This window comes from Salvelinus namaycush, chromosome 17 (genome assembly GCF_016432855.1).
Source record: "Salvelinus namaycush isolate Seneca chromosome 17, SaNama_1.0, whole genome shotgun sequence".
Taxonomy (NCBI): Eukaryota; Metazoa; Chordata; class Actinopteri; order Salmoniformes; family Salmonidae; genus Salvelinus; species Salvelinus namaycush.
In genome coordinates, this window is record NC_052323.1 from 10,855,001 (window position 1) to 10,879,661 (window position 24,661).

The window sequence follows — 24,661 nt, forward strand, 5'->3', positions numbered from 1 at the left end:
TCACTACTTTGAAGAATCTCAAATCTACTTAGATTTGTTTAACACTTTTTTGGTTACCACATGATTCCATGTGTTATTTCATAGTTTTGATGTCTTCCCTATTATTCTACAATGTAGAAAATGGTAAAAAAATAAAAGAAAAACCCTTGAATGAGTAGGTGTATCCAAACTTTTGACTGGTACTGTATATAGGCAGGAAATACTGAATGCAATTTTTGGTGAGTTTGGACATTTTCAAGTGAATGTGAACTAAAGACATTGTGCAAATGAACAAAGTTTTGAACCATGCTTGTCTGAAGGAAGAACAGTACTGGGTCTGGAGCATCATGTGCACACACGGTTTCGAGTCGCTAGGACAACTGGCCTGCCATGCTCAGAGAAAATGGAGCTGACGGCCGAGAACAGAGAGGAGAAAAAGAATGCAAGGAAATCAAGACGGCAGTGGCAGCTGTATAGATAACTCATCCAAAGGGGTTTGACTTCTCAAACACGTCAGGAAGCTAAAACAATATGATGCCCCGTCACCTTATTAATTCAGCCACTTACTTAGACAACTAGCAAGTTAAACTTGTCACGTTAACGCAGAATTCTTCATTTATCCACGCAGGAAAAGATAAAACGCATAAGAAATATCTTGCTGCGTTTTGTAAACAAAGATGTAAAATGCTTCTTATTGTAATTTCTGCTCGGCATCAGACATTTTGTGCTTCAGTCTCACTACTCCACTCGGATTAGAATTTTACTAAAAGGCATTCTATCCGCAGACAACTCTCTGATGTAGCTACTCCCCCCTACTTTTCTCCGGTAAAATGCAAGAATAAACATGAGGAAATGTAGCCGCCTACATTTTTTCTATGATAAACAGAAATGGCCTTGCATCGTTTCGCAAAAAATACCTTGCTTTGTCATTGTACACTCACTTGTGTAGCTGCCAGCCAAACAGCGTTGGACCTCTTGTCATTGATGCCAATAAAGCTATTTTATGTGAAAGAAAACTATAGTTGCACGTTCCTGATCACTATTGAAGCCCCAAAAAATAAAATCTTACCCCTGCTCCCGCTTTCTCCAGTTGTGCTATTTACTTAAACACGTGACTGGCTCAACTGTTCTGGGGAACTACAGTAAGCTTCATAATGTAACAGGTGATATTAAGAACGCAATCTGTTTTACCTCCTAACGTATTGCACAAGTTGACTGCAGGTATTTACTTAAAAAGTAGATTAAGTTTCACACAAAAAGTGTAAAACAATTTGTTCCAATGGAATTAACGGCATAGAAAAACAATTGTGGTTTTCAAGCAAAAGAAAGTAAAAAAATTATATATACACACACATAGTATTTTAGCTCGACCGACCTCTGCCTCAAATACCCTCCCGGACCACCTGAAGGCACCACAGACTCTGGGCTCCTTTAAAAACAGGCCTAAAGACCTCTCTTTAGGAAGGATTTATGCTGATAGCTGTGTGCTCCTTGGTGTCCTACCGTGTTGCGTCAGCTGGGTTCTTTGTCAGTTACCCTGTCTAGTTGTGTGCATTTTTTATTTGGTTATTATTTTATGCACTGAGATCATTCTGTATAAATTAAAAGCACTTTACAAAAGTAAATCATCATTATTATAACTCACTGTATCCTGTCTGACAGATCATTCTCAAACCTACTTAATTGTTAAGCCTACTTAATTGTTAACCAATTTTACCCCCCAAAAAAGGCTGCATTGGGCCTTACAGTAAATTACAGTTTTTAAAATCGCTGTGCGGAGTTAAAGTAACTGGCCCTAAAAAACGAATCCCTATAAAAACGGCCTGTGGCATTGATGAGTCAGAAACGCCAATTATAGTGTCAAAATTGAGTGTAAATAGGATAGTTTTGGTCATCAAGTCAGTCTGGTCTAAAACTAAGTGAGTCACGAGTAAATAAAAAAGATTGGTTTGGATTACAATTATGTCAACAACTCAAGCCTCCTTTTGCCAAGATCCACATACAAATCGCCCCCCCACCCACATCGCTTCCCTTCATTCAAATGGGGGTCCATTGTTTCGTCTCCCCCAACACGTTCAAAGGATTACGGCCATTTGAGACTGAAAGGCCCTATACGGATTGACCACGCAATGCATGCTTCCAGCAAGATGCCTTCTAAACAACGGACCCTATCATGCAGAAAAGGTGGTCGGAGTTCGTTGGTCCCCAGTGGTGGAGAGTATGCCGGTAGCTAGACCATAGACCGCTGGTTACGTGTATTTTAATAATAATAATCATCAATAGCATAGCTGACATTATCCGAGTTGTATTGAGGTAGGCTTTGGCTTGGAAACGTTTCAAAAAGGGGGCAAATAATTTGTAGGAAAACCTTTTGTCATGATTGTGATGTTGCCAGATTGACTTTAGTGACAGTATAACTTTAGCCAGCTAACTACGATTTATGGGACCTCCATATTTTAACTAGCTAACATTAGCATTGCTACCTATGTTTGACTAACTTTGCTAGAAACAGTAATGGCAATATTGCCATCTCTAAAGTAAATTTGACGACATATAGCAAGATTGTTTCCTACTTATTATTTGCCTACTTTGGCAATGTCAACATATTTCCATGCCACTAACTTAGTGTAATTTAGACAAAACAGTCACATTAGCCTTCGAAGTGCGACCCATGTCTAGGGCACAAATAAATATTGGATGCAGCTATGGTGGTACTAGCTAACTCATGTCTGACTACAACAGTGTACTAACTAGCAGCAACAAACTCAAACCAACCCAGGGCCATAGCAAAACATGTCACAGCTGGTTGCATAGTGCAACGACGGGCACCAAACTGAATCAAATCCAATCTGGAGCCAGTCTGTCTACATCTGTAAAGGATAGAGTTAGCTTCCAAAAGACATTACTCTATTGCTCGAGCTGTGTTTATAATTGAGGGATGATGACCATCATTGACCCTATTTTTCTGCATTCCGCACAGTTGGGTGCCAGACTGATCCCCTGTTATGAACGGATGCCGGGACCTACCAGAAGGAGCATAACATGCCCAGCAATGTGATCGCAATGGTTTAGCGACCTCCAAAAATCATTTTATCCACAGCTCGTCAGCAAGACTTCAGAATACTGATGCCTTCACGAGGCCTCTAATAGTGACCCGAGTAACTGCAATGATTACAGACGGCTTCAACTACACCAGGTAATGTGTGTTAAGTTAAATGTGAAAAGGTATATTCAATTCCTATGAATGGAACAGTTAGCCACATGTATCCGGCCAGAAACCTGTACAGCGGGAACAGCGTTCACAAGGTCATCATTTGTACAAATACAGAAGGTAACCCACAATATTACTTCGATACATTTGATAACCAATTGTGAAACAATTTGTTTGTTGGTTATTTTCTACTTCTTCGATACATATGTCCAGCGGTCATTATTTCACTTCACATTTGAGGATTTCTGAAGTGAAATTGAAAGCTGAACGCAGCGATCAGGTTGGTGGCACCAGGCTAATCATTACCGCCATTGATAATGTAAGCAGTGTGCTCTCTGTGCGTGTGACCGACCAGTATATTTGATGAGGGGCCAGGAGCTGATCTATGCTGCTATGCCCATCAATGGGGCTCTGGCAAAGACCTTACCTCTTGCCTGCTAAGGCTAAGTCTGACTTGTTCAAACTTCAACATAGTATAGGTTTGTCAGATATCACCTATCCTGGCATTGATAATAGAACAGTGACTAAGTGTTCACAGATTCAGGAGAGACCTGGAACTCAACACATCCACAATGAGACTATTACTAATAATACAGTACGGCACAAATGTCCAGTAATCGCAACACCCTTTTCATTCCATGTGTCACTGACGAACTCCGGCGAAAGCATCTCCAGAAGTGGGCAGACGGCAGCCTCAGTCGTTTGACCATAACTGGGTAGGTTTTATCTGACCTGTTTAAACTTCAAACATAGTACCTGTTTGGATGTCAGATATGAAGTACCTGTTCATGGTTCAGATATTGCCGAACTGCCATTGGTAACAGAACAATGACTGAGTGTTTGTGGTGTGTTCACAGAAACATGTATGGAGCCAGCTCATGGAGACTTGCAAGATGACGTGATTAAGTCCAGACTGACTTGATACTGATGTCTCTGAATGGAGAGAGAGACCTGGCACTCAGCATTACAATTTTACTTGTATTGTATTTTAAATGATTGAATTGGTATCAGTTAAAACGGAGGGGAGAAACCCTGTGTATTCTGCACCATGATCAGAGAACTCCGGTTGTATACGGGACACCACACAGGAAGGTATGACCACTGGGAGGGGGGGGGGGGGGGGGACAAGACAGCTGCAGGCAAGGTTCTGACAGACGGGTGTGTCTTGGTGGCAACGACACAGACATAAAACACCCACATCAAAACCCCCCCCAAGCCAACTCACATTTGGCTTCGGTCACAGCCGCCAGCATTTCCTGAAGAGCAAGCCAAAATAAAGGAGGCCAAATCAGTTCTCCTTTAATGTGAGTTAATGTGTAGTGGTTAATTGTATATCCAATAGGCTATGCGTTTGTAGATCGACTAAGGTGACTGAAGCTACAGGAACCAATGTGATAATGTCGGTTTATGCTGTTCTCCAACTAGCATTTTACAGTTTTTTTAAATTGTATATAAATGCAGTAAATGAGCTTAAATCCTAACATTCCTTGGTTGGGTGGGGGGGACCCCACTAAAACACAGACCATGGCTACCACTGCATTCAACCCTCCAAGTAAGGAGCCAGATATTTTAGCCTTGAAGCCTATCGGAAGTCAGCCGCGAGTTTCGGTGAACAATGAAAACATGTCTGACCCCCCCCCCCTTTTCCCTTCCTGAAAAACAGGATGTTATGGATACTCCATTAGGGATGAGTGAGGACAAGGCTACAGCACCACACTGTATAGTAAACCACTAGAACCCATTTTGTTTTGTTCTATGAGGTATAGTTTTTCCATTGCTCTCTCACTGCCACTTCTTTCTGTCACTGTTCTTTCACTTCCATTTATGCTTTTGAGGCTTCCACCTTCAACCCCTAACCTGCCTCGCACTCATGTTGAGGAAGTTAACTAAATCTATAAAAACCCATAAGATGAAGAAAAATACAATGCGACCGCAACAGCCAACCATTACTCCAACCGCGTTGGGATGTCATCTCCAGGTCAGCAGACACTAAAGCAGTGCTTTGTGCCGTGTTCAAAACAACGGGGAACTCAGAAAAATACGAGGTCAAATCATGACGCCAGTGATCTTCAGGTCGGAGCTCTAGAAGGAAGCCAGAATTTCAGATTTTTCCCAAGTCGGAGCTCGTCCCCCCCCAAGTTTCCAGTTGTTTTGAACGCACTTTAGTATGAGATTTCAGAGTTCCCACTTGTTTTGAAAGCAGTTTTAGGGTCAATGACACAGAATATCTGTGCGCTCGTACACCACGAGTCATATCTTCCTGTCTGATTCTGCAGCAGTCAGTCAGTGTGACTCACCCTAGTCTGGAGAAAAGAGCTTCGCTTTCAAGCATCAGCACGCTGTACCACAGGAGGTTGGCGGCACCATAATTGGTGAGAACGGGCTCGTGGTAATGGCTGGAGCGGAATCACTGACAGCAGTGTTTCCATGTGTTTGATGTTTGATTCCAGCCATTACTATGAGCCGTCGTCCCCTCATCAGCCTCCACCGGGCTGTACACACCAGCTAAAACAATACAGCCCTATGTGACATTTGAAACTCTGTCTTCTCTACTGTACTATTTCAGCAAGTGACCGGGAACAAAGAGTGATTGAGCGGTGGGACATTATAAGAAAACAATACACATGTCTGTGCCCGTCTGTCATTTGCACCTGTGTTTGCCAATAAGTCAGGGTAAGGTCATTTGCGTTGGTTTAATTGAGCATGGCTGGTAATGAGATCGGGGCATTAGACTGCTAATCCACTTACCTCCCAAGAACACTGAGCAGTGTACATACACAAACGGAACCTCCCAAAAACACTGAGCAGTGTACATACACAAACGGAACCTCCCAAAAACACTGAGCAGTGTACATACACAAACGGAACCTCCCAAAAACACTGAGCAGTGTACATACACAAACGGAACCTCCCAAAAACACTGAGCAGTGTACATACACAAACGGAACCTCCCAAAAACACTGAGCAGTGTACATACACAAACGGAACCTCCCAAAAACACTGAGCAGTGTACATACACAAACGGAACCTCCCAAAAACACTGAGCAGTGTACATACACAAACGGAACCTCCCAAAAACACTGAGCAGTGTACATACACAAACGGAACCTCCCAAAACACTGAGCAGTGTACATACACAAACGGAACCTCCCAAAAACACTGAGCAGTGTACATACACAAACGGAACCTCCCAAAAACACTGAGCAGTGTACATACACAAACGGAACCTCCCAAAAACACTGAGCAGTGTACATACACAAACTTAGCCAGAGGCACAGCTTAACAACTACCCACCTCATCTGGACAGACAAACACAGCATGTAGCAGATCAACAATCTCAGTACCTTCACATCAACTAAAACAGTTAGTTAGTGTACACACAGCCACTCAGGTACCTTCCACACACACACACACAAAAAACACAGAAGCCCTGTTTATCACAGGGTTAGAGGCAGCACCTGTTTCACCTGCACTGCATCACACTGAAGCTCTCAAGGAGATCCCTTGTTGACTGACTGTACAGGCCGAGGAACACCTGCACCCCACACACAGGCGACAGATACCCAAATTACAGCCAACCTCCCATCACGTGAACAATCAACAAACAGTGACTTAACTGGCTTCCTCGGCAAGACATGAAATACAAATGCCAATATTTACAGTCCAGTAGCGGATTGAATCCTTCTTATTCAAGCCACATGTCGACATTTAACCCCACCCAACCTTTTCCCTAACAAAACAAGTTCACTCAGGACCCACCCAACAGGTTAGCTGACAGGGAAAAAGCTTTAACATTGCAGATAGATTGACTTCCATCAATGTAATTCTCTGCATCATTTCCAATCCCCACATACATATATAAACACACACATACATACATACACACTCTGTCTAAATGGTTATTGCAAAAAAAAAGTCATAGCCAACACCTCTAACTAAAAATGGTAGAGGGAGAACTTGTTCTTATCTTATAATCTTTCACACGGGGAGAAAACTTGGGACAACTCAACCAGCAATACCCTTACCTGTGTCAGGTGTGGTCAGCACTGTATGCTTGTTGGTCCCCTCGTTTGAAATATAACCTTTGTCACCACCCTTCAGGTACTAAAGACAAACACAGAAGCTACCAGTTAATGAGCAAAAGTGTCAATGAAGCATGTAATTAGCTGGCTAAGTGAAACATTTCAGTCTTGCAGAGTGGCTAGTCAAACGAATGAGTTGCCCTGGAAGCACAAGCCAAAAAAAAACTGTACTAAGAAAAACACACGTAGCTAGCTATTAAAATCTGGTGTTCGGTCACGTAACAAAATCTGGACACTGGGTGAGAATGACAATGGTGCTTTCTTTATAAATCATGATATTTTGATGAAGTGAATTAAATTGAAATATGTTTGCATAAATATCTGGGATTTTTCAGCCATTGTAATCCTTAGGCGGCACGCCCAAGTGTTTTTTGGGGTCGCCTAAGCCCAAACCGCCTACGTTGTTCTTGTTTTGTTTTCTTCCCTTTTCTTTTTTCGGGGAGACTAAGTCCAAACAGTGGAAAAAAATCACAAATTTGAAGGCTGCGCCAACGTCCGACCGCGCTCATTGACACACCCCCTGCCACGCCACCACCTAAGCCCCTTTTTGATCCAGAAATAAAAACATCAATATCTTCCTTAAAAATGTTCTGAATAACGTATCAGTGGGGCCTCGGTGCTCTCCTGAAAATACTGCTTTCACATTCTTCCATTTTGGGACGTCGTCTTCTCCAATCATAAACAAGTCGACTATCAACACGAGAGGTATACAAGTTGATTGACGTCCGGAAAGAGTTTTTGTGGAGCAAGCACAAAAATCACCTGAGTGAGAAGTTAAGCATGCTTTCATCTACTGTTTGACCATGTACACTAGGACCGACATGATAACAGAATCGCGATACTCAGTATCGTGGCAACTAAAAAAAACACGAAGCGGATTTAACTGTTTTTAGCAAGTATTCTAGGTAGCTATGTAGTTGAGGGGAAGAGAGAGGAATGTTGATTGGCACCTGTCTCATGTGTAAAGAGGGAGAGTAGAGGGAGAGTAGGGGGAGAGAGGGAAAGTAGTAGGCAGGGAGGGATGAGGAGATAGAAAGATGGTGAGAAATGAGAGGACTACTGGCTGATAAATGCCCTCAGCAAGCACTGCCAGTCTGCAGTGCACACAAACGAAATTACAGATGCTCATTCTGTTTTCGGTTGTTCGATATTAACAGGCCTTTATCCTCCCCATGTTTACAGATATCTTGTTCGTCTGGGTGGCCTCTTCCTCCCCCTCTTTTGACCAATTCATCTGTTATACTGTAAGTACACACACGCAGTAGTCCAAGTCTAGGTGAGGGAGGGGTAGAAAGTGGGACAGATGTCAAGGTAATGTGAGCCCATGATCATTATGTTCAGAGGTTAAACTCATCTACATTGGAACCATCACATGTCATCTCTCAAACACTTTATTGGTTGTGTGACATTTGATGCTCATTCTGTTTTGTTTGATATTATCCCCATGTTTAAAGGGACATTTCAAAACAATGTCAGCTTCATATCCATCTCTAGCACCACCCTAACATCAACATGTGAAAAGTGCGAGTTTCTATGTTTTGTAGTAAAAACAAAAGAGGCAGATAAGTGTTTACAATGACGTCGGTGTGCATTGTCTGATTTTAACCAATTATGAGTAGGCATTGCCTACTTGATGTCATTGGAAACACTCATCTTCCTCTGTCTTTTACTACAAAACATAGAAACTTGACATTTTCACATGTTGATGTTCGGCTGGAGATGATGAATATGAAGTTGAAAACGTTTGACTTTATTTCCCTTTAACACGTACCAAGCTTGTCTGGATGGCCTCGTCTACCTCTTCTGGCCAATTAGTATGGATATAATGTTACACACACACAGTTTATTGGTTGTGAAAAGTACAGATGCTTCTGTTTTTGTTTGACATTAATAGGCCTGGATTATTTGCCTGTTCACTACGGAACTTAAGATATGCACCTACTGTAATGACATCTGCCGTTGCTGCTAATAAATGGCAAAAGACCCACCTAGAATCTGAATGGAAAGTGGTTTGTTGTGCACACATTTATGAACACTTGTAATCTCACCTTTACCTGAGGAGCTATCAGGATGGTTAGCTGCCACCAAACACACTGTGTAGTCTAAGGGGGGGTAAAAGTTTGTTGAGTCTAGCATATTATATATTTTTTTACATTTAACCTTTATTTAACTAGGCAAGTCAGTTAAGAATAAATTATTTTTTACAATGACGGCCTACCCCGGCCAAACCCTAACAATCACGGCCGGTTGTGATACAGCCTGGATTCGAACCAGGGTGTCTAGTGACGCCTCGAGCACTGAGATGCAGTGCCTTAGACCACTGAGCCCTATAAGTTGTGGGAGAAGTTGCAAATAGAAATGTCCCCATTAAAAGTCTTTGGCCATTGGAATGCATTGAATTGCTATGGTGTAGAATGTGTCAAAAGGATTCTCAGGTAATCTAGTCTGATGCTGTCTAATGTTCGTTTGATGTCTTTAGCTCGTAGGTTTTAGGAGTGGGCAGAAGAAAAATAATAATGAGTATCTCAAGTCGAACATACATAAGTGTTGATGTTACAAGCACACTAAAACCCTAAACGTATTACCACCATGTCAGAAACTAGGGACCTCAGTTAAAATTAATGCAAGTTGGAAACTCGGGATCCGACTCTTCCGCATAGGTTAGCAAGTCGGAAATGTCCGACATGACCACAGATAATTGCATTAGTACGTCAAATATTCATTTTTCAATGATTTCTTGCATACAACATGAAATATGCACATACATTAAAATCCAATTTGTATATTATATATACACACACAAATTATATTTCATTTTAACATCCCCATTATTGTATAACCACTGGAAAATGTAATGTTTATAGGACATTGCTATCTTGAGATATTTGAGTTTCTGTTTATTCATGAGTCCACCTGTCATTTTGGTGACATTTTTGGAAAAGGCTTTGCCATCGTGACCTGTGCATTATCTCCCGCGACCTTTTGACCCAGAATTCAGACACACAAATTCTAATGTCAGCAATGGTAAGGCCTACTACAGACATTAAACAAAGTGCTTCTGGGAGTATGTTGTATTATTGGGTAGTTCTCAAAGTAATGTTAATTTTACCCTCCCTACCATTAACCAGAAAGCACATTCTTACGAATAATGCTAAAATATTGGCTAAACATGTTATTTTGCTAAAACTGTAAGCGGACAGGTCGATTGAGGCCAGAATAATGAAAAATTCGAACAACAGATCAATCGGTGCACGGCATATTCAGCAAACGATGGCTAGCTAGTTAGTTTAGCTGAAATTTTCAGCTAGCTAACAAAACAATGGAAACGTTAGCTAGATAGTTAGCCAGTTATGAGTTGCAAGGGTGTAGCATGTTTCTAAAACTCTCGAGATAGTTTTGGTTGCTTGACCAGTTAGCTAGCTTGTTTGGCTAACCATTTCTTTGCGCGTAGCCGCGCTAACAGTTAGCTTGACGTGGCTAGATTAGCACAAACTAGCTAATGTTAGTTGCTAACACAGCGACGAGTCTTGTGTTTCAATTTAAAACAAACCTTCTGCGCTTGTTAAAATATTTGGTAGCTAGATAACAGGTCGTCCACCTCCACTTGTGGTGGAGACACTGGCCTACTAGACAGGCTTAAAACTGGCTATCCGTGCTGAGCGAAATTTGGGCGTTTTAACCCCACTCACTCACCGGCAGTGGAAAAGTCGTGATCTGTGCCCCAGTTGACCACTCCTTGCCGACGCTGTGGTTTACGAAATAAAGTAAAACTATCAAATTATCCCATCAATCCGCTTGTACCTTTTCTTTTACTTACCTATATGTCTCGTATTCCCTGTCCCTTCGCAACGTATTTCTTTTCTTCACTTTATCCACCTTTTCTCCTCCTTCTTTCTGGTTTCTCGGTCAAGCTCGGTGGGAGCAAAGATGAATAGATATGCGGGGGGGAGAGGGCGGGCATAACGGTTGGATTTTACCGTAATTACGGATAAGAGTTAGCCGAACAAAATTCCCGTAATGGTGTGTCTTCAGTTGCAGAATGAACATTCAGCATCACACAGCACAATATAAATTAACTTATCCACAAATATCCAATTGAATGAACATAAAAAATTATAATTTATATATATATTCAATTGGGTTGGTTCAAGGGGTATCACATCCGGCCGTGATTGGGAGTCCCATTGGGCAGCGTACAATTGACCCAGCGTCTTCCGAGTTTGACTGTCATTGTAAATAATAATTTGTTTTTAACTGATTTGCCTAGTCAAATAAAGGTTAAATAAAATAAATGTTGAAGGTTATGTCCCTGGCTTCTCCCCCCAGTCCCCCACCCACCTCTGATGTCATCCCATTGATTGTCTTAGAAAAATAAATAGAAGTTGAACAGTAACCCACAAGAATGCATTGGCATAGTTAGCTCTGACACATGCAAACAGAAAACCATAAAACTGGAGTTGAATCATATGCTGCCAATACAGTATTTGTCTAAGTCTCCCTGTATAAGTGGATGACTGCATCAGTAGGCTGTCTGGTGCTGGCACTGTCTGCCTCCTAGTAGGATAATCAGCCGCAATTATGTGGTCCAAATTATACTTTATATACTTCTGATGCTTTAGACAAGCGTTTAGATCAAACAGCTGGCAAAGTCTGCCGCCTGCTCTGCTATTTGCCTTAAAAGGACTGTGGAAGCTTTAAGTCAAATGGCCAATTTCCTGAAGAGACCCCCGCGATGGTGAAGAATCTCTAGGTTAAAAACCCAGTGTACAAGATTACAAAGAGAAGATAATGCTGCACTCGAGGAAGAAAATGATAAACAACTATGGTGCAGCCAGTGAGTTAGAAAAAAACATTTGTTCATTCATTCCTTAATATCAAAACACCGTTTATTCATTTGGGCCAGAGTAGGCTACTTACTGAAACTATTTGTAGAGTAACTTTCAAGGGGAAATCTGCAGTTGCTACATACATTTTTGACTTATAAATGAATGATATGTACCCATTCATTCTTGAAGAATATAACTTACAAATGCCCCATGAGCTTAGTTCAACTGTCCACCCCATAAGAACACAAAATACAAGCTTGTTTTACTCCAATGTTTGTAAACAAAGTAAATGTAAACTAACACGATACATCCTCAAAACATGGTCAAATTTTGATTTGATGCATGGTCAGTCCTTGCATCCATAGCTCTGTCTATTAATTTTAGGGTGGTTCCATTTCTCCAGCCCTATCTCTCAGGTTTTTTATGAAACAAGGGTGGGGAGTACACTCTGTTATTGTTTCAACAGCTGATTGCCCCTTTAAGTAGTATGTGCATCTAGATCAGAGACATAAACAACAGAAAGGGGGGCAACAGCGGACCAGAGAAAGAGAGAAGAAGATGGGAGACCGGGAGAGAAGAGTCTGGGGCTAAGTGAGACAACAAGAGGAAGACAGTCAGAGAGAGAATGAGAGAGCTGAAGAAAGAAAGAACCTAAAGCTCCACCGGGGAGGTAATGTTTATGTGTCAGAGTGTCAGCGTCCCTGCCTGCTCTAGGTGTGTGACCATGTGTCTGCGCAGGTTGCTGTGGTTGTTGAATGAGGCGCCACAGTGGGAGCAGCTGTAGGGTTTCTCCCCAGAGTGGGTCCTCAGGTGAATGGTCAGACTGCCTTTCTGGGTGAAGCCCTTCCCACACAGGGAACACATGTACGGTTTCTCCCCTGTGTGGATGCGCATATGGACCCTCAGAGTTGTCTTGTTGACAAACGAGTTCCCGCACAGGTTGCATATGACAGGCGTCTCTCCTGTGTGGACCGCCCGGTGGCGGATCAAGTCAAGCCGGCGAGAGAAGCGCTTCCCACAGTCGCTACAGAGCAACGGCTTGGTACCGTGGGGTACGTGGTGGCGCTGGAACTGGTTTACAAGACCAGGGCGCCTCACAGTCACACCCCCTGTTGCCAAGGTTGTTGTTGGGGTCTTTGGGGTGTTTTCTAGGGAAGCTACCTCGACGATTTTCAGACCCCGTCCTCCTGTATCCCCTGTCGGCTGACCCCCTCTGTCACTTTGCACCCCCCTCATTGGAGGGTTGCCTGGCAGTGGTCCCCCAATAGAATGAGTGTTCAGCTGTATCTGATGATTGACTGTGTGGTCCGGCAGCAGACCAGAGTGTGAGGGCAATCTCTGGGGCTGTTCTGGGGTTCTGAAGAAGGGGTAGTTCTCAGTACTGCTCACGCTGCACAGAGTTCCTTCACCTCGACAATGAGCGCTCATGCTGTAAGGTCCTTCATCGTGACCTAGTCTCTGGGTGGCATGTTCCAGCTGTGGAGTCGCCATAGCAATAGTCTCACCATCAATATCGTCATGACCTACAGGAAACAAAATGATAAAATCATTTGTTAGTTATCTGGCTGTCAATTGTCTATATACCAGTCCATCATCTTCCTCCTCCTCCTCCACACACCTGCGTCTGGCCAACATCCTCCAAAGTCATCCTCAGCTCCCTCCTCCTCCTTTATCAAGATGACATCTGGACTCTCCACAACTGCACACTGAACCATAAAACACACACATTCATTCAAATATGTACATATTTCTAGAGTAGTAGTAGCCTATGTCAGTAATGTGTGATGAGCTATTATTGCCACACCTCTTTTTTGACTGTGGATGGACTCTCCTCTTCCCCTATAGTAATAGAAGCGTCATCCCTGTTGTTAACAGCCGCGTGGCGCTCAGGTGTCTTATCTATGAGTAAGAGCATAGGTCAAAAACCGTTCCACTTCCAACATACTATGATCAATTGACTGGTCGCCCAGCTAGCAGCATTTCGAGAACCTGAACCAACCTGTGAGTTTTGCCCGAGGCTTGCACAAAGTTCTGCCGAAAGAAAAACGACTGCCCCGCGGTGTACTCGCCCGTTGTAGCCGCAGGGAGAAAAGCTCACTCTTCATCCCTTTCATCTTCATCTTCAGCGCTTCGTTGTCTTTGTAGCTGCGAGAAATCTCCAAGTGTAAATCAGCCGAGCTCTCGGAAAAGAGTTGACTGATCTCGACAACGGCCGCTCTAGCGAGCACGTCCATTATGGAAGCGAGTTGGGTCTGTAAAGACAAATGAGCCTGCATCTTTGTTGACATCGATTCCAGTGGCGAGATAAAAGACAGAGGGAGAAATTGGAGAAAAAAAATCAGATCATTGATCAGACAAGCTGTGACGATTTTGTCAGTGTACATAAAACTACTTCCGGTGAATAAACGCAGTGCTGACCGTAATTATAAGAAGACCTCCGCAACTTTTTTGGGGGAGGACCAGCACCACAGATTTATGCGTACAATGCCTTCAGAAAGAATTCAGACCCCTTGATTTTTCCACGTTTTTTTCTGTTACAGCCTGAATTGAACATTGATTAAATGTAGATTTTTTCCCCACTGGCCTACACACAATACCCACATAATGTCAAAATGAGCCGTGAATTTCAACAACAGATTCAACCACAAAGACCAGGGAGGTTTTCCAATGACTCACAAAGAAGGGCACCTATTGGTAGATGGGTAAATAAACAACATTTAAAAAGCAGACATTGAATATCCCTTTGAGCATGGTGAAGTTATTAATTACACTTTGGATGGTGCATCAGTCACTACAAACATACAGATGTAGTTCCTAACTCATTTGCTGGAGAGGAAGAAAACCGCTCAGGGATTTCACCATCTGGCCAATGGTGACTTTAAAACAGTTTAATGGCTGTGATAGGAGAAAACTGAGGATAGATCAACAACATTGTAGTTACTCCACAATACTAACATAAATACAGAGTGAAAAGAAGGAACAGAATAAAAATAATCAAAAAAGGAATCCTGCTTGAAATGAGGAACTAAAGTAAAATAGCAAGCAATGTGGCAAAAAAAAAGAACTGTTCTAACTACAAAGTGTTATGTTTGAGGCAAATCCAAAACAACCCATCACATCACTAAGTATAACTCTTCATATACTCTCCATGGTGGCGGATGCCTCAAAGTTGGAAGCACAGAATCGTCTAGAATGTCATTGTATGCTGTAGAGTTAAGATTTCCCTTCCCGAACCATGAAAAACAGCACCAGACCATTATTCCTCCTCCACCAAACTTTATTGTTGGCACTATGCATTCGGTTAGGTAGCCTCTCCTGGCACCCGCCAAACCCAAATTCGTCTGTCGGACTGCCAGATGGTGAAGCGTGATTCATCACTCCAGAGAACGTGTTTCCACTGCTCCAGAGTCCAATGGCGGCTAGCTTTACACCACTCCAGCTGGCGCTTGGCATTGCGCATGATGATCTTAGGCTTGTGTGCAGCTGCTCGGCTATGGAAACCCATTTCATGAATCTCCCGACGAACAGTTATTGTGCTGACGTTGCATCCAGAGGCAGTTTGGAACTCCGTTGTGAGTGTTGCAACCGAAGACAGACGTGCTTCAGCACTTGGCAGTGCCGTTCTGTGAGTTTGTGGGGCCTACTTCGCGGCTGAACCATTGTTGCTCCTAGACATTTCCATTTTACAATAACAGCCCTTACAATGGACCGGGGCAGCTCTAGAAGGGCAGAAATCTGATGAACTGACTTGTTGGAAAGGTGGCATCCTATGACGGTGCCACGTTGAAAGTCACTGAGCTCTCCAGTAAGGCCATTCTACTGCCAATGTTTGTCTAGGAGATTGCATGGCTGTGTGCTCGATTTTATACACCTGTCAGCAACCGGTGTGGCTGAAATAACCAAATCCACAGATTTTAAGGGGTGTCCACATACTGTTTTATGTAAAGTGTATATTAGTCTTTTATTTTCTAATACATTTTTGACAAATGTTACCATTTTCTTCCACTTTGACAACACAGAGTATTTTGTGTAAATTATTGAATCAAAAATGACAATTAAATATTTTTTTATCTCACTTTGTAACACAACAAAATGTGGAAAAAGTCAAGGGGTGTGAATACTTTCTGAAGGCACTGTGTCTTCAGACTCATCTTTGCTCGTGACTGGAAATTGGAATTCATGATCATTAACTAATTGTAACAGCAAAATGTAGTTAGTCAACGAGTGCAATTTGTATGGACAGGCCCCTCTTCAATCTCTTGCTTTTTGTTGTTGCAAGCATTCTGTCATGGAAAGTTAATATCGCCCTCCTCTGACAAGCAAAGGCAATATCTGATTTATGTGATGTTGGAATGTCACGCCTTGATGGAAAGTCTCATAACTCACAATAACGCACAGTGAAGGGAATAAGAGTGTAATTGTTATATTCCAAGACCATCTGTTAATGAATATCATCACAATTGTCATAAATCGTTTTTTAAATATTTTTTATTCAAGATAGATCACCATGAACCCAAGGGCCTTTTGAATCCTTATTAGGGCTGCAGTGAAGACGTACTTAATAACTTTACCCATAATAAAAACATACATAGGTTGTCTTTCTGAAAAATAAATCGAAATAATTCATTATAATATACATTGACGTTTTATTTTTCTGTGCACAAACTTCGACAACAGACATGATAATGAAATTGGAAAGAACACAGCATGTGTTAAATATTGTTTAAAAAGTCACAACAGGTTACAATTTACACACATTGTTGTAATCTGAGTATAATTCCAAACCTTCACAAAGCCAGCTTTTGAATATACAGTAGTAATGTGTCACTCTTTAAGAAATTATGCTCATACACGCTAAACACTTGTCGTGTTCCAAACTGTAAAACTATACTTCATCATGTGTCTTATTTGAATCTCTTTTCCATGTCTTTTTTTAGCATTAGCTTAAGCCTGTGCTTCAATTAACCCTCTAACTTCTCTTTCCTCTTGCTCTTTCTCTACCGCTGAGCTCTCTTCACTCTCTTTCTCCCTTCCCTCATCCCCCCCTTCTTGTTGACCATCTATCTTCCCAGTTTCCTCACTCTCCTCCTCTTTCTTCTCTGTAGTGGTTTCTACCTCTTCATCTTTCATCTTTTCACCCTTCTTCTCCTCTTCTTCCTTGTCCTTCCTCTCCTTCTCTATTTTGGAGAGGTGATGACAGAGTGCCTGGACATAGGTGAACACACACATAGGGTCCGGGCTGTTCCCCATCAGGATCATATCACCAACCTCCAACAGGGGGCAGCAGTCAGCCATGGTCCTTTGAGAGAGAGAGAGAGAGAGAGAGAGAGAGAGCGAGAGAGAGAGAGAGAGAGAGAGAGAGAGAGAGAGAGAGAGAGAGAGAGAGAGACAGAGACAGAGACAGAGACAGAGACAGAGACAGAGACAGAGAGAGAGAGAGAAAAGTAGCCTGTCAACTATGTGTCTGTCTATCCCTGTTCTCTCCTCTCTGCACAGACCATACAAACGCTTCACACCGCGTGGCCGCTGCCACCCTAACCTGGTGGTCCCAGCGCGCACGACCCACGTGGAGTTCCAGATCTCCGGCAGCCTCTGGAACTGCCGATCTGCGGCCAACAAGGCAGAGTTCATCTCAGCCTATGCTTCCCTCCAGTCCCTCGACTTCTTGGCACTGACGGAAACATGGATTACCACAGATAACACTGCTACTCCTACTGCTCTCTCCTCGTCTGCCCACGTGTTCTCGCACACCCCGAGAGCTTCTGGTCAGCGGGGTGGTGGCACTGGGATCCTCATCTCTCCCAAGTGGACATTCTCTCTTTCTCCCCTGACCCATCTGTCTATCGCCTCCTTTGAATTCCATGCTGTCACAGTTACCAGCCCTTTCAAGCTTAACATCCTTATCATTTATCGCCCTCCAGGTTCCCTTGGAGAGTTCATCAATGAGCTTGACGCCTTGATAAGCTCCTTCCCTGAGGATGGCTCACCTCTCACAGTTCTGGGTGACTTTAACCTCCCCACGTCTACCTTTGACTCATTCCTCTCTGCCTCCCTCTTTCCACTCCTCTCCTCTTTTGACCTCACCCTCTCACCTTCCCCCCCTACTCACAAGGCAGGCAATACGCTTGACCTCATCTTTACTAGATGCTGTTCTTCCACTAATCTCATTGCAACTCCCCTCCAAGTCTCCGACCACTACCTTGTATCCTTTTCCCTCTCGCTCTCATCCAACACTTCCCACTCTGCCCCTACTCGGATGGTATCGCGCCGTCCAAACCTTCGCTCTCTCTCCCCCGCTACTCTCTCCTCTTCCATCCTATCATCTCTTCCCTCTGCTCAAACCTTCTCCAACCTATCTCCTGATTCTGCCTCCTCAACCCTCCTCTCCTCCCTTTCTGCATCCTTTGACTCTCTATGTCCCCTATCCTCCAGGCCGGCTCGGTCCTCCCCTCCTGCCCCGTGGCTCGACGACTCATTGCGAGCTCACAGAACAGGGCTCCGGGCAGCCGAGCGGAAATGGAGGAGAACTCGCCTCCCTGCGGACCTGGCATCCTTTCACTCCCTCCTCTCTACATTTTCCTCTTCTGTCTCTGCTGCTAAAGCCACTTTCTACCACTCTAAATTCCAAGCATCTGCCTCTAACCCTAGGAAGCTCTTTGCCACCTTCTCCTCCCTCCTGAATCCTCCTCCCCCTCCCCCCCCCCTCCTCCCTCTCTGCGGATGACTTCGTCAACCATTTTGAAAAGAAGGTTGACGACATCCGATCCTCGTTTGCTAAGTCAAACGACACCGCTGGTTCTGCTCACACTGCCCTACCCTGTGCTTTGACCTCTTTCTCCCCTCTCTCCCCAGATGAAATCTCGCGTCTTGTGACGGCCGGCCGCCCAACAACCTGCCCGCTTGACCCTATCCCCTCCTCTCTTCTCCAGACCATTTCCGGAGACCTTCTCCCTTACCTCACCTCGCTCATCAACTCATCCCTGACCACTGGCTACGTCCCTTCCGTCTTCAAGAGAGCGAGAGTTGCACCCCTTCTGAAAAAACCTACACTCGATCCCTCCGATGTCAACAACTACAGACCAGTATCCCTTCTTTCTTTTCTCTCCAAAACTCTTGAACGTGCCGTCCTTGGCCAGCTCTCCTGCTATCTCTCTCAGAATGACCTTCTTGATCCAAATCAGTCAGGTTTCAAGACTAGTCATTCAACTGAGACTGCTCTTCTCTGTGTCACGGAGGCGCTCCGCACTGCTAAAGCTAACTCTCTCTCCTCTGCTCTCATCCTTCTAGACCTATCGGCTGCCTTTGATACTGTGAACCATCAGATCCTCCTCTCCACCCTCTCCGAGTTGGGCATCTCCGGCGCGGCCCACGCTTGGATTGCGTCCTACCTGACAGGTCGCTCCTACCAGGTGGCGTGGCGAGAATCTGTCTCCTCACCACGTGCTCTCACCACTGGTGTCCCCCAGGGCTCTGTTCTAGGCCCTCTCCTATTCTCGCTATACACCAAGTCACTTGGCTCTGTCATAACCTCACATGGTCTCTCCTATCATTGCTATGCAGACGACACACAATTAATCTTCTCCTTTCCCCCTTCTGATAACCAGGTGGCGAATCGCATCTCTGCATGTCTGGCAGACATATCAGTGTGGATGACGGATCACCACCTCAAGCTGAACCTCGGCAAGACGGAGCTGCTCTTCCTCCCGGGGAAGGACTGCCCGTTCCATGATCTCGCCATCACGGTTGACAACTCCATTGTGTCCTCCTCCCAGAGCGCTAAGAACCTTGGCGTGATCCTGGACAACACCCTGTCGTTCTCAACTAACATCAAGGCGGTGGCCCGTTCCTGTAGGTTCATGCTCTACAACATCCGCAGAGTACGACCCTGCCTCACACAGGAAGCGGCGCAGGTCCTAATCCAGGCACTTGTCATCTCCCGTCTGGATTACTGCAACTCGCTGTTGGCTGGGCTCCCTGCCTGTGCCATTAAACCCCTACAACTCATCCAGAACGCCGCAGCCCGTCTGGTGTTCAACCTTCCCAAGTTCTCTCACGTCACCCCGCTCCTCCGCTCTCTCCACTGGCTTCCAGTTGAAGCTCGCATCCGCTACAAGACCATGGTGCTTGCTTACGGAGCTGTGAGGGGAACGGCACCTCCGTACCTTCAGGCTCTGATCAGGCCCTACACCCAAACAAGGGCACTGCGTTCATCCACCTCTGGCCTGCTCGCCTCCCTACCTCTGAGGAAGTACAGTTCCCGCTCAGCCCAGTCAAAACTGTTCGCTGCTCTGGCACCCCAATGGTGGAACAAACTCCCTCACGACGCCAGGACAGCGGAGTCAATCACCACCTTCCGGAGACACCTGAAACCCCACCTCTTTAAGGAATACCTAGGATAGGATAAAGTAATCCTTCTAACCCCCCCCCCCCCCCCCCCCCCCCCTTAAAAGATTTAGATGCACTATTGTAAAGTGGCTGTTCCACTGGATATCATAAGGTGAATGCACCAATTTGTAAGTCGCTCTGGATGAGAGCGTCTGCTAAATGACTTAAATGTAAATGTAAATGTAAAAGGGAAAAAGAGATATGGAGGGAGAGAGAAAGGATGATGAATCATTTACAACACACACACTCAGACACAAACATACACACACACACACACACACACACACACACACACACACACACACACACACACACACACAGCTTTGTACTCTGCTGTGTTGAAGGCCAGGGTGAAATTCTTCTCTCTCTCAGATGATCTCAGCGCTGAGAAGTCAAAAGCGTCCGGGAAGAAGCGATGGATGAGTGCACAGAACGCCAGCCCATCACACCATGATGATGAGAAGTTCTCTATGGAAACACCCTGGGAAAGAGAGGGTATGTTGTCAGGTAGGGTTATGGTGCTCCAATGTCAGTACCTCTGGTGTACACGATCATCAACATCCCCTCACCTCATATTTGCGTGTTTTGTTTTGACACCATGAAAGCACTTTCTGTTTGATTGACGCCCCGTTTGCCACAGCCATAGATGATCTCTGAAGTTTGAAGTTGCGGACAACCGGTGTCCTGGAAATATGTGAAAAGACAATACAATTATTGCTATAAAAAAAAGATTAAACGTGAGCATTTTGCAGTTTGTCATATTGGACATGTCAGAACTTACTCAGAGTCATTTTTCTGGAACTTTGCTATGATGTCCTTTTTAGTGGACGGCCGGGCAGAGCGGGCAGAGCTCCGGGGTCGGGCCACAGAGGATGGGGTAGAGGCGGTGTGATTCACGGCACTCTTTCTTTTGGTCTTTCCTTGCTTCTCCACCTCCTTGCTTTTCTCTTTAACCTTTCCTCCTCCTGCCCCTTCCTTTTCTTTTACTGGTTTGCTCTTGTTCTCCGGTGCCTTCCCTACCTCTCCCTCTCCCTCCCCTCCCTCTCCCTCTCCCTCTCCCTCTCCCTCTCCCTCTCCCTCTCCCCCTCCCTTCCCTCCCTCTCCCTTCCTTCCCTCTCCCTCTCCCGTCCCTCCCTCTCCCTTCCCTGCCTCTCCCTTCCCTGCCTCTCCCTTCCCTGCCTCTCCCGTCCCTGCCTCTCCCTTCTCTCCCTCTTCCTTCCCTGCCTCTCCCTTCCCTGCCTCTCCCTTCCCTGCCTCTCCCATCCCTGCCTCTCCCTTCTCTCCCTCTTCCTTCCCTGCCTTCACTTTTCTGTCTTTTCCTTTATCTCCTTTTATCTTCTCTTCTGTTTTCCCCTCTCCTATCTTTTCCCCCTTCCCCTTTTTCCTGGCAATATTTTCTCCCCCCTTCTTTTTGTCCTCTTTCATATCCTCTTTCTCAATCTCTCCATTCTTGACCACCTCTTGACCCTTTCTATTCTTGTCCTCTTCCTCCTCCTTCTCTCCCTCCCCCTTCTTCTCTCCGTTCACCACTTTGGGGTCTTCTGTTTCTCCGGTGTCTGCACCTTGAGACATTCCCTCACCCTTACAAGCCTCTTCACTATTAACCTCAATGGCGTCGGTTACTGGCTGAGACTCCTCTACATTTCCAATGCTAGCCCCTGCTGCCTGTTCCGGAGCTTTCTCCGTATTAGCCCCAGACTTAACCACATGACCTTCCACTGTGTCCTCCGCCAGGTGGTCTCTCTTAGGTGGGTCACACTCCTGCGCTGAAGCCTCTCTCTTTGTCTGAGAGACAAACCAGATAAGATTACAATTGGTTATTCTGAGCAGTTGAGGTAGTTTTGGTTAGGGTTAGGGACAAACCAAAATGGTAAAGGACAGAACTGTTGTTATAGACCTGATTCTAAATCAGTTGTTTAGGGGAGAGACGATGTAAAGTGACATTATAACTAGTTCAGAACTAAAATAGAAAATGTGTCTGCTTCACTCCAGGGAATCCCCATAGTTACGTTGGTACTCAAAACACATACCTCCGACTGTAGAGTTGTTTATGGCTGTAATATTACACGCACATTTTGTATGATGTTTTATGGCTTTAATTACGATTCAAACATATTACATGTTTATGTTGTTTTTATGTTATGCATTAAGATGCATAAAGTTGCAGACAGTACAGTATGTTGGAATTATGTTAGGTAAGTGAACTGTCCCAGGTGTCACATCAGGTTGTGACTCAGAGTGGTGACTCATCAGTGGAAATAAGATAGACGCACATGTGTGTGTGTGTCCGTGTGTGTGTGTGTGTTGAGAGAGAAAAACAGATAAACATTCCTGTGCCAGAGTTTGCCACGGGAACAGGTGTAGCCCAGCACTTAGGTTATACCCAGGCAGCCACAACCACCACCAAGCCCTCCCACTATCTTCGCTCCATATGCATCTGACTACAGCGCAAATACATCTAACAAGCCTGCCACCTCATTGTAAGGCTACATGACTTTGTCGCAATACCAAAAACTGTGTATTGGTTTGTCTGCAGGTGGTTGAGGTTTGTCTCTGTATGCATTTCGTCTTGGGGTTGTCTGTATCTGTTTATAGGTCTATTTCCTTCATCATCGACACATACATACCTGATTGTTTTTGTTGTCCTCCGTCTGGTTGGCTGTTGCGTCGTTCCCAGAATCCTCCTGGTGGAGTGATACATCGTCCATGGTTCCGTGGACTTTCTGTGTTTGTTAGTCCAACTTCCTCTGAAACATAAAGTAAAATCAGACTCTTCCTCTCCAAGGTTATCGGACTGATCACTCAATATCTATGTTCATTAAATGTCCAACTTTCATACAATCAGTTTAGACTCAACGTTCTGTTCTAGGCAGATTTCTCTCTTGCTCTCTCTCTCTTTCTACCTCTCCGTCTCTCTCTCTGAAAGTGCTGTCTGGTGTGTGTTGTTTAGTAAGTGCCCCCTGCCACCCTCCTGCCTTGGGAGGATTCCGAGCCACTTTATCTGACCTTCAGAACAACACAGGGTCCAGAAATAGAGCTAGTGACATCGGCACAGTCTAACAGCCAGGACAGCTGCATCTGCTCTGGAAACCATGGGTACACAGACATATACACATATACACACACACACACACAAACACACATATGCATACATACACACCTGAATACACACCTACATAGACAGACAGATAGACAGACAGGCACACACACACACACACTCTCAAGTCAAGCCCTAGCAAACAGATTTGCATAGTCAGGACTCAGTACTCAAATTAAATTGAATTCTTACCCTGACCCCGATGACCCCAATGACCTACTTAATCTCTAAGTAAATACACTCATTCAGACATAAGAGTTCAAGCTTGAATCCTTAATGGTGGAACTGCCATGTCTATTTTCAATATTACAACAGCAACGAAGTAACTGCAAACAAAGAACACTGTTTTTCCCCCTCTGACATCAATGCACGCATGATAGAAAAAGAGCATATGTAAAAAAACAAAATGATCACCACCATGCTCTGCTTCGTCAACAAAACCAAAAACAATAACAACAGCCGCGGAGTGGAGAGTGGCGCTGTTTCCCTTGCTGCGGATTCCATCTTTAAGTCCAAGACATACAGAGACAACACTTTCATGTACTCATGCGGATACTCTTTGATGCTGCCAAAAGAGTGTGAGTTGTGTGGTAGGAGAGGTGCAGCCCTTACCTTGTGTGGTACATGTAGCCCTCTGGGTTCACTGTGGTCACCGTGTCCTGCTTTCTCTCTCTCTCTCTCGGTCTCTCTCTCTCTCTCTCTCTCTCTCGGTCTCTCTCTCTCTCTCTCTCTCTCTCTCTCTCTCTTTCTCTTTCTAAACTGAAGTGACCAGTGAGTCAGTTGGTGTGAATCTGTCTCTCTTTCCTCCGTTAGTCTCTCTTTCTCTCTCAATTCCATTCAAAGGGGCTTTATTGGCATGGGAAGCGTGTTTACATTGCCAAAACAAGTGAAATACACAGTAAACAAAAGTGAGAAGACACAAAACAACATCAACAAAAAACAATTTGAATTTAACAGTAACCATTTCACTCAAAAAGTTTTAGAAAGCGAGAGAAGGGTTTCTTTTTTATCATAGCAGTGTTCAGAGGGGTTGGGTTAAATGCAGAAGACACATTTCAGTTGAATGCATTCAGTTGTACAA

The 24,661-nt window shown here is 44.4% G+C and overlaps 3 protein-coding genes across 12 annotated transcripts in view; all 3 read right to left on the bottom strand.

The window, feature by feature from the left end:
• LOC120062288 (catenin delta-1-like) overlaps positions 1–11,184 on the bottom strand; it is a 32,803-nt gene extending 21,619 nt beyond the window's left edge. For 7 of the 9 annotated variants that reach the window (XM_039012136.1, XM_039012135.1, XM_039012134.1 and 4 more), the window contains exons 1-2: positions 11,090–11,184; positions 7,216–7,294 (exon numbers count right to left, since the gene is read on the bottom strand). The gene's annotated coding sequence lies outside the window, so the exon portion shown is untranslated. The remainder of the gene's footprint in view (positions 1–7,215; positions 7,295–11,089) is intronic. The other 2 variants (XM_039012137.1, XM_039012130.1) reach the window with 1 other exon arrangement.
• A 1,202-nt stretch (positions 11,185–12,386) lies between these two features.
• On the bottom strand, positions 12,387–14,449 carry LOC120062005 (zinc finger protein 316-like). 2 transcript variants are annotated; one of them, XM_039011801.1, is made up of 4 exons: positions 14,098–14,449; positions 13,903–13,997; positions 13,717–13,804; positions 12,387–13,621 (listed from the first exon to the last, which is right to left on the bottom strand). In XM_039011801.1, the coding sequence occupies exons 1-4, from the start codon at positions 14,384–14,386 to the stop codon at positions 12,783–12,785; spliced, it is 1,311 nt and encodes a 436-aa protein (XP_038867729.1). In that variant the 5' UTR covers positions 14,387–14,449; the 3' UTR covers positions 12,387–12,782. The 2 variants fall into 2 exon arrangements, with proteins under 2 accessions (XP_038867729.1, XP_038867730.1); XM_039011802.1 differs by lacking the exons at positions 13,717–13,804; positions 13,903–13,997.
• Positions 14,450–17,042: 2,593 nt separating this feature from the next.
• Positions 17,043–23,225, bottom strand: LOC120061892 (smoothelin-like protein 1). The gene is made up of 6 exons (XM_039011669.1): positions 23,111–23,225; positions 21,789–22,268; positions 21,265–21,500; positions 21,053–21,167; positions 20,813–20,964; positions 17,043–17,397 (listed from the first exon to the last, which is right to left on the bottom strand). The coding sequence occupies exons 1-6, from the start codon at positions 23,189–23,191 to the stop codon at positions 17,043–17,045; spliced, it is 1,419 nt and encodes a 472-aa protein (XP_038867597.1). The 5' UTR covers positions 23,192–23,225.
• Between the last annotated feature and the right edge of the window lie 1,436 nt (positions 23,226–24,661).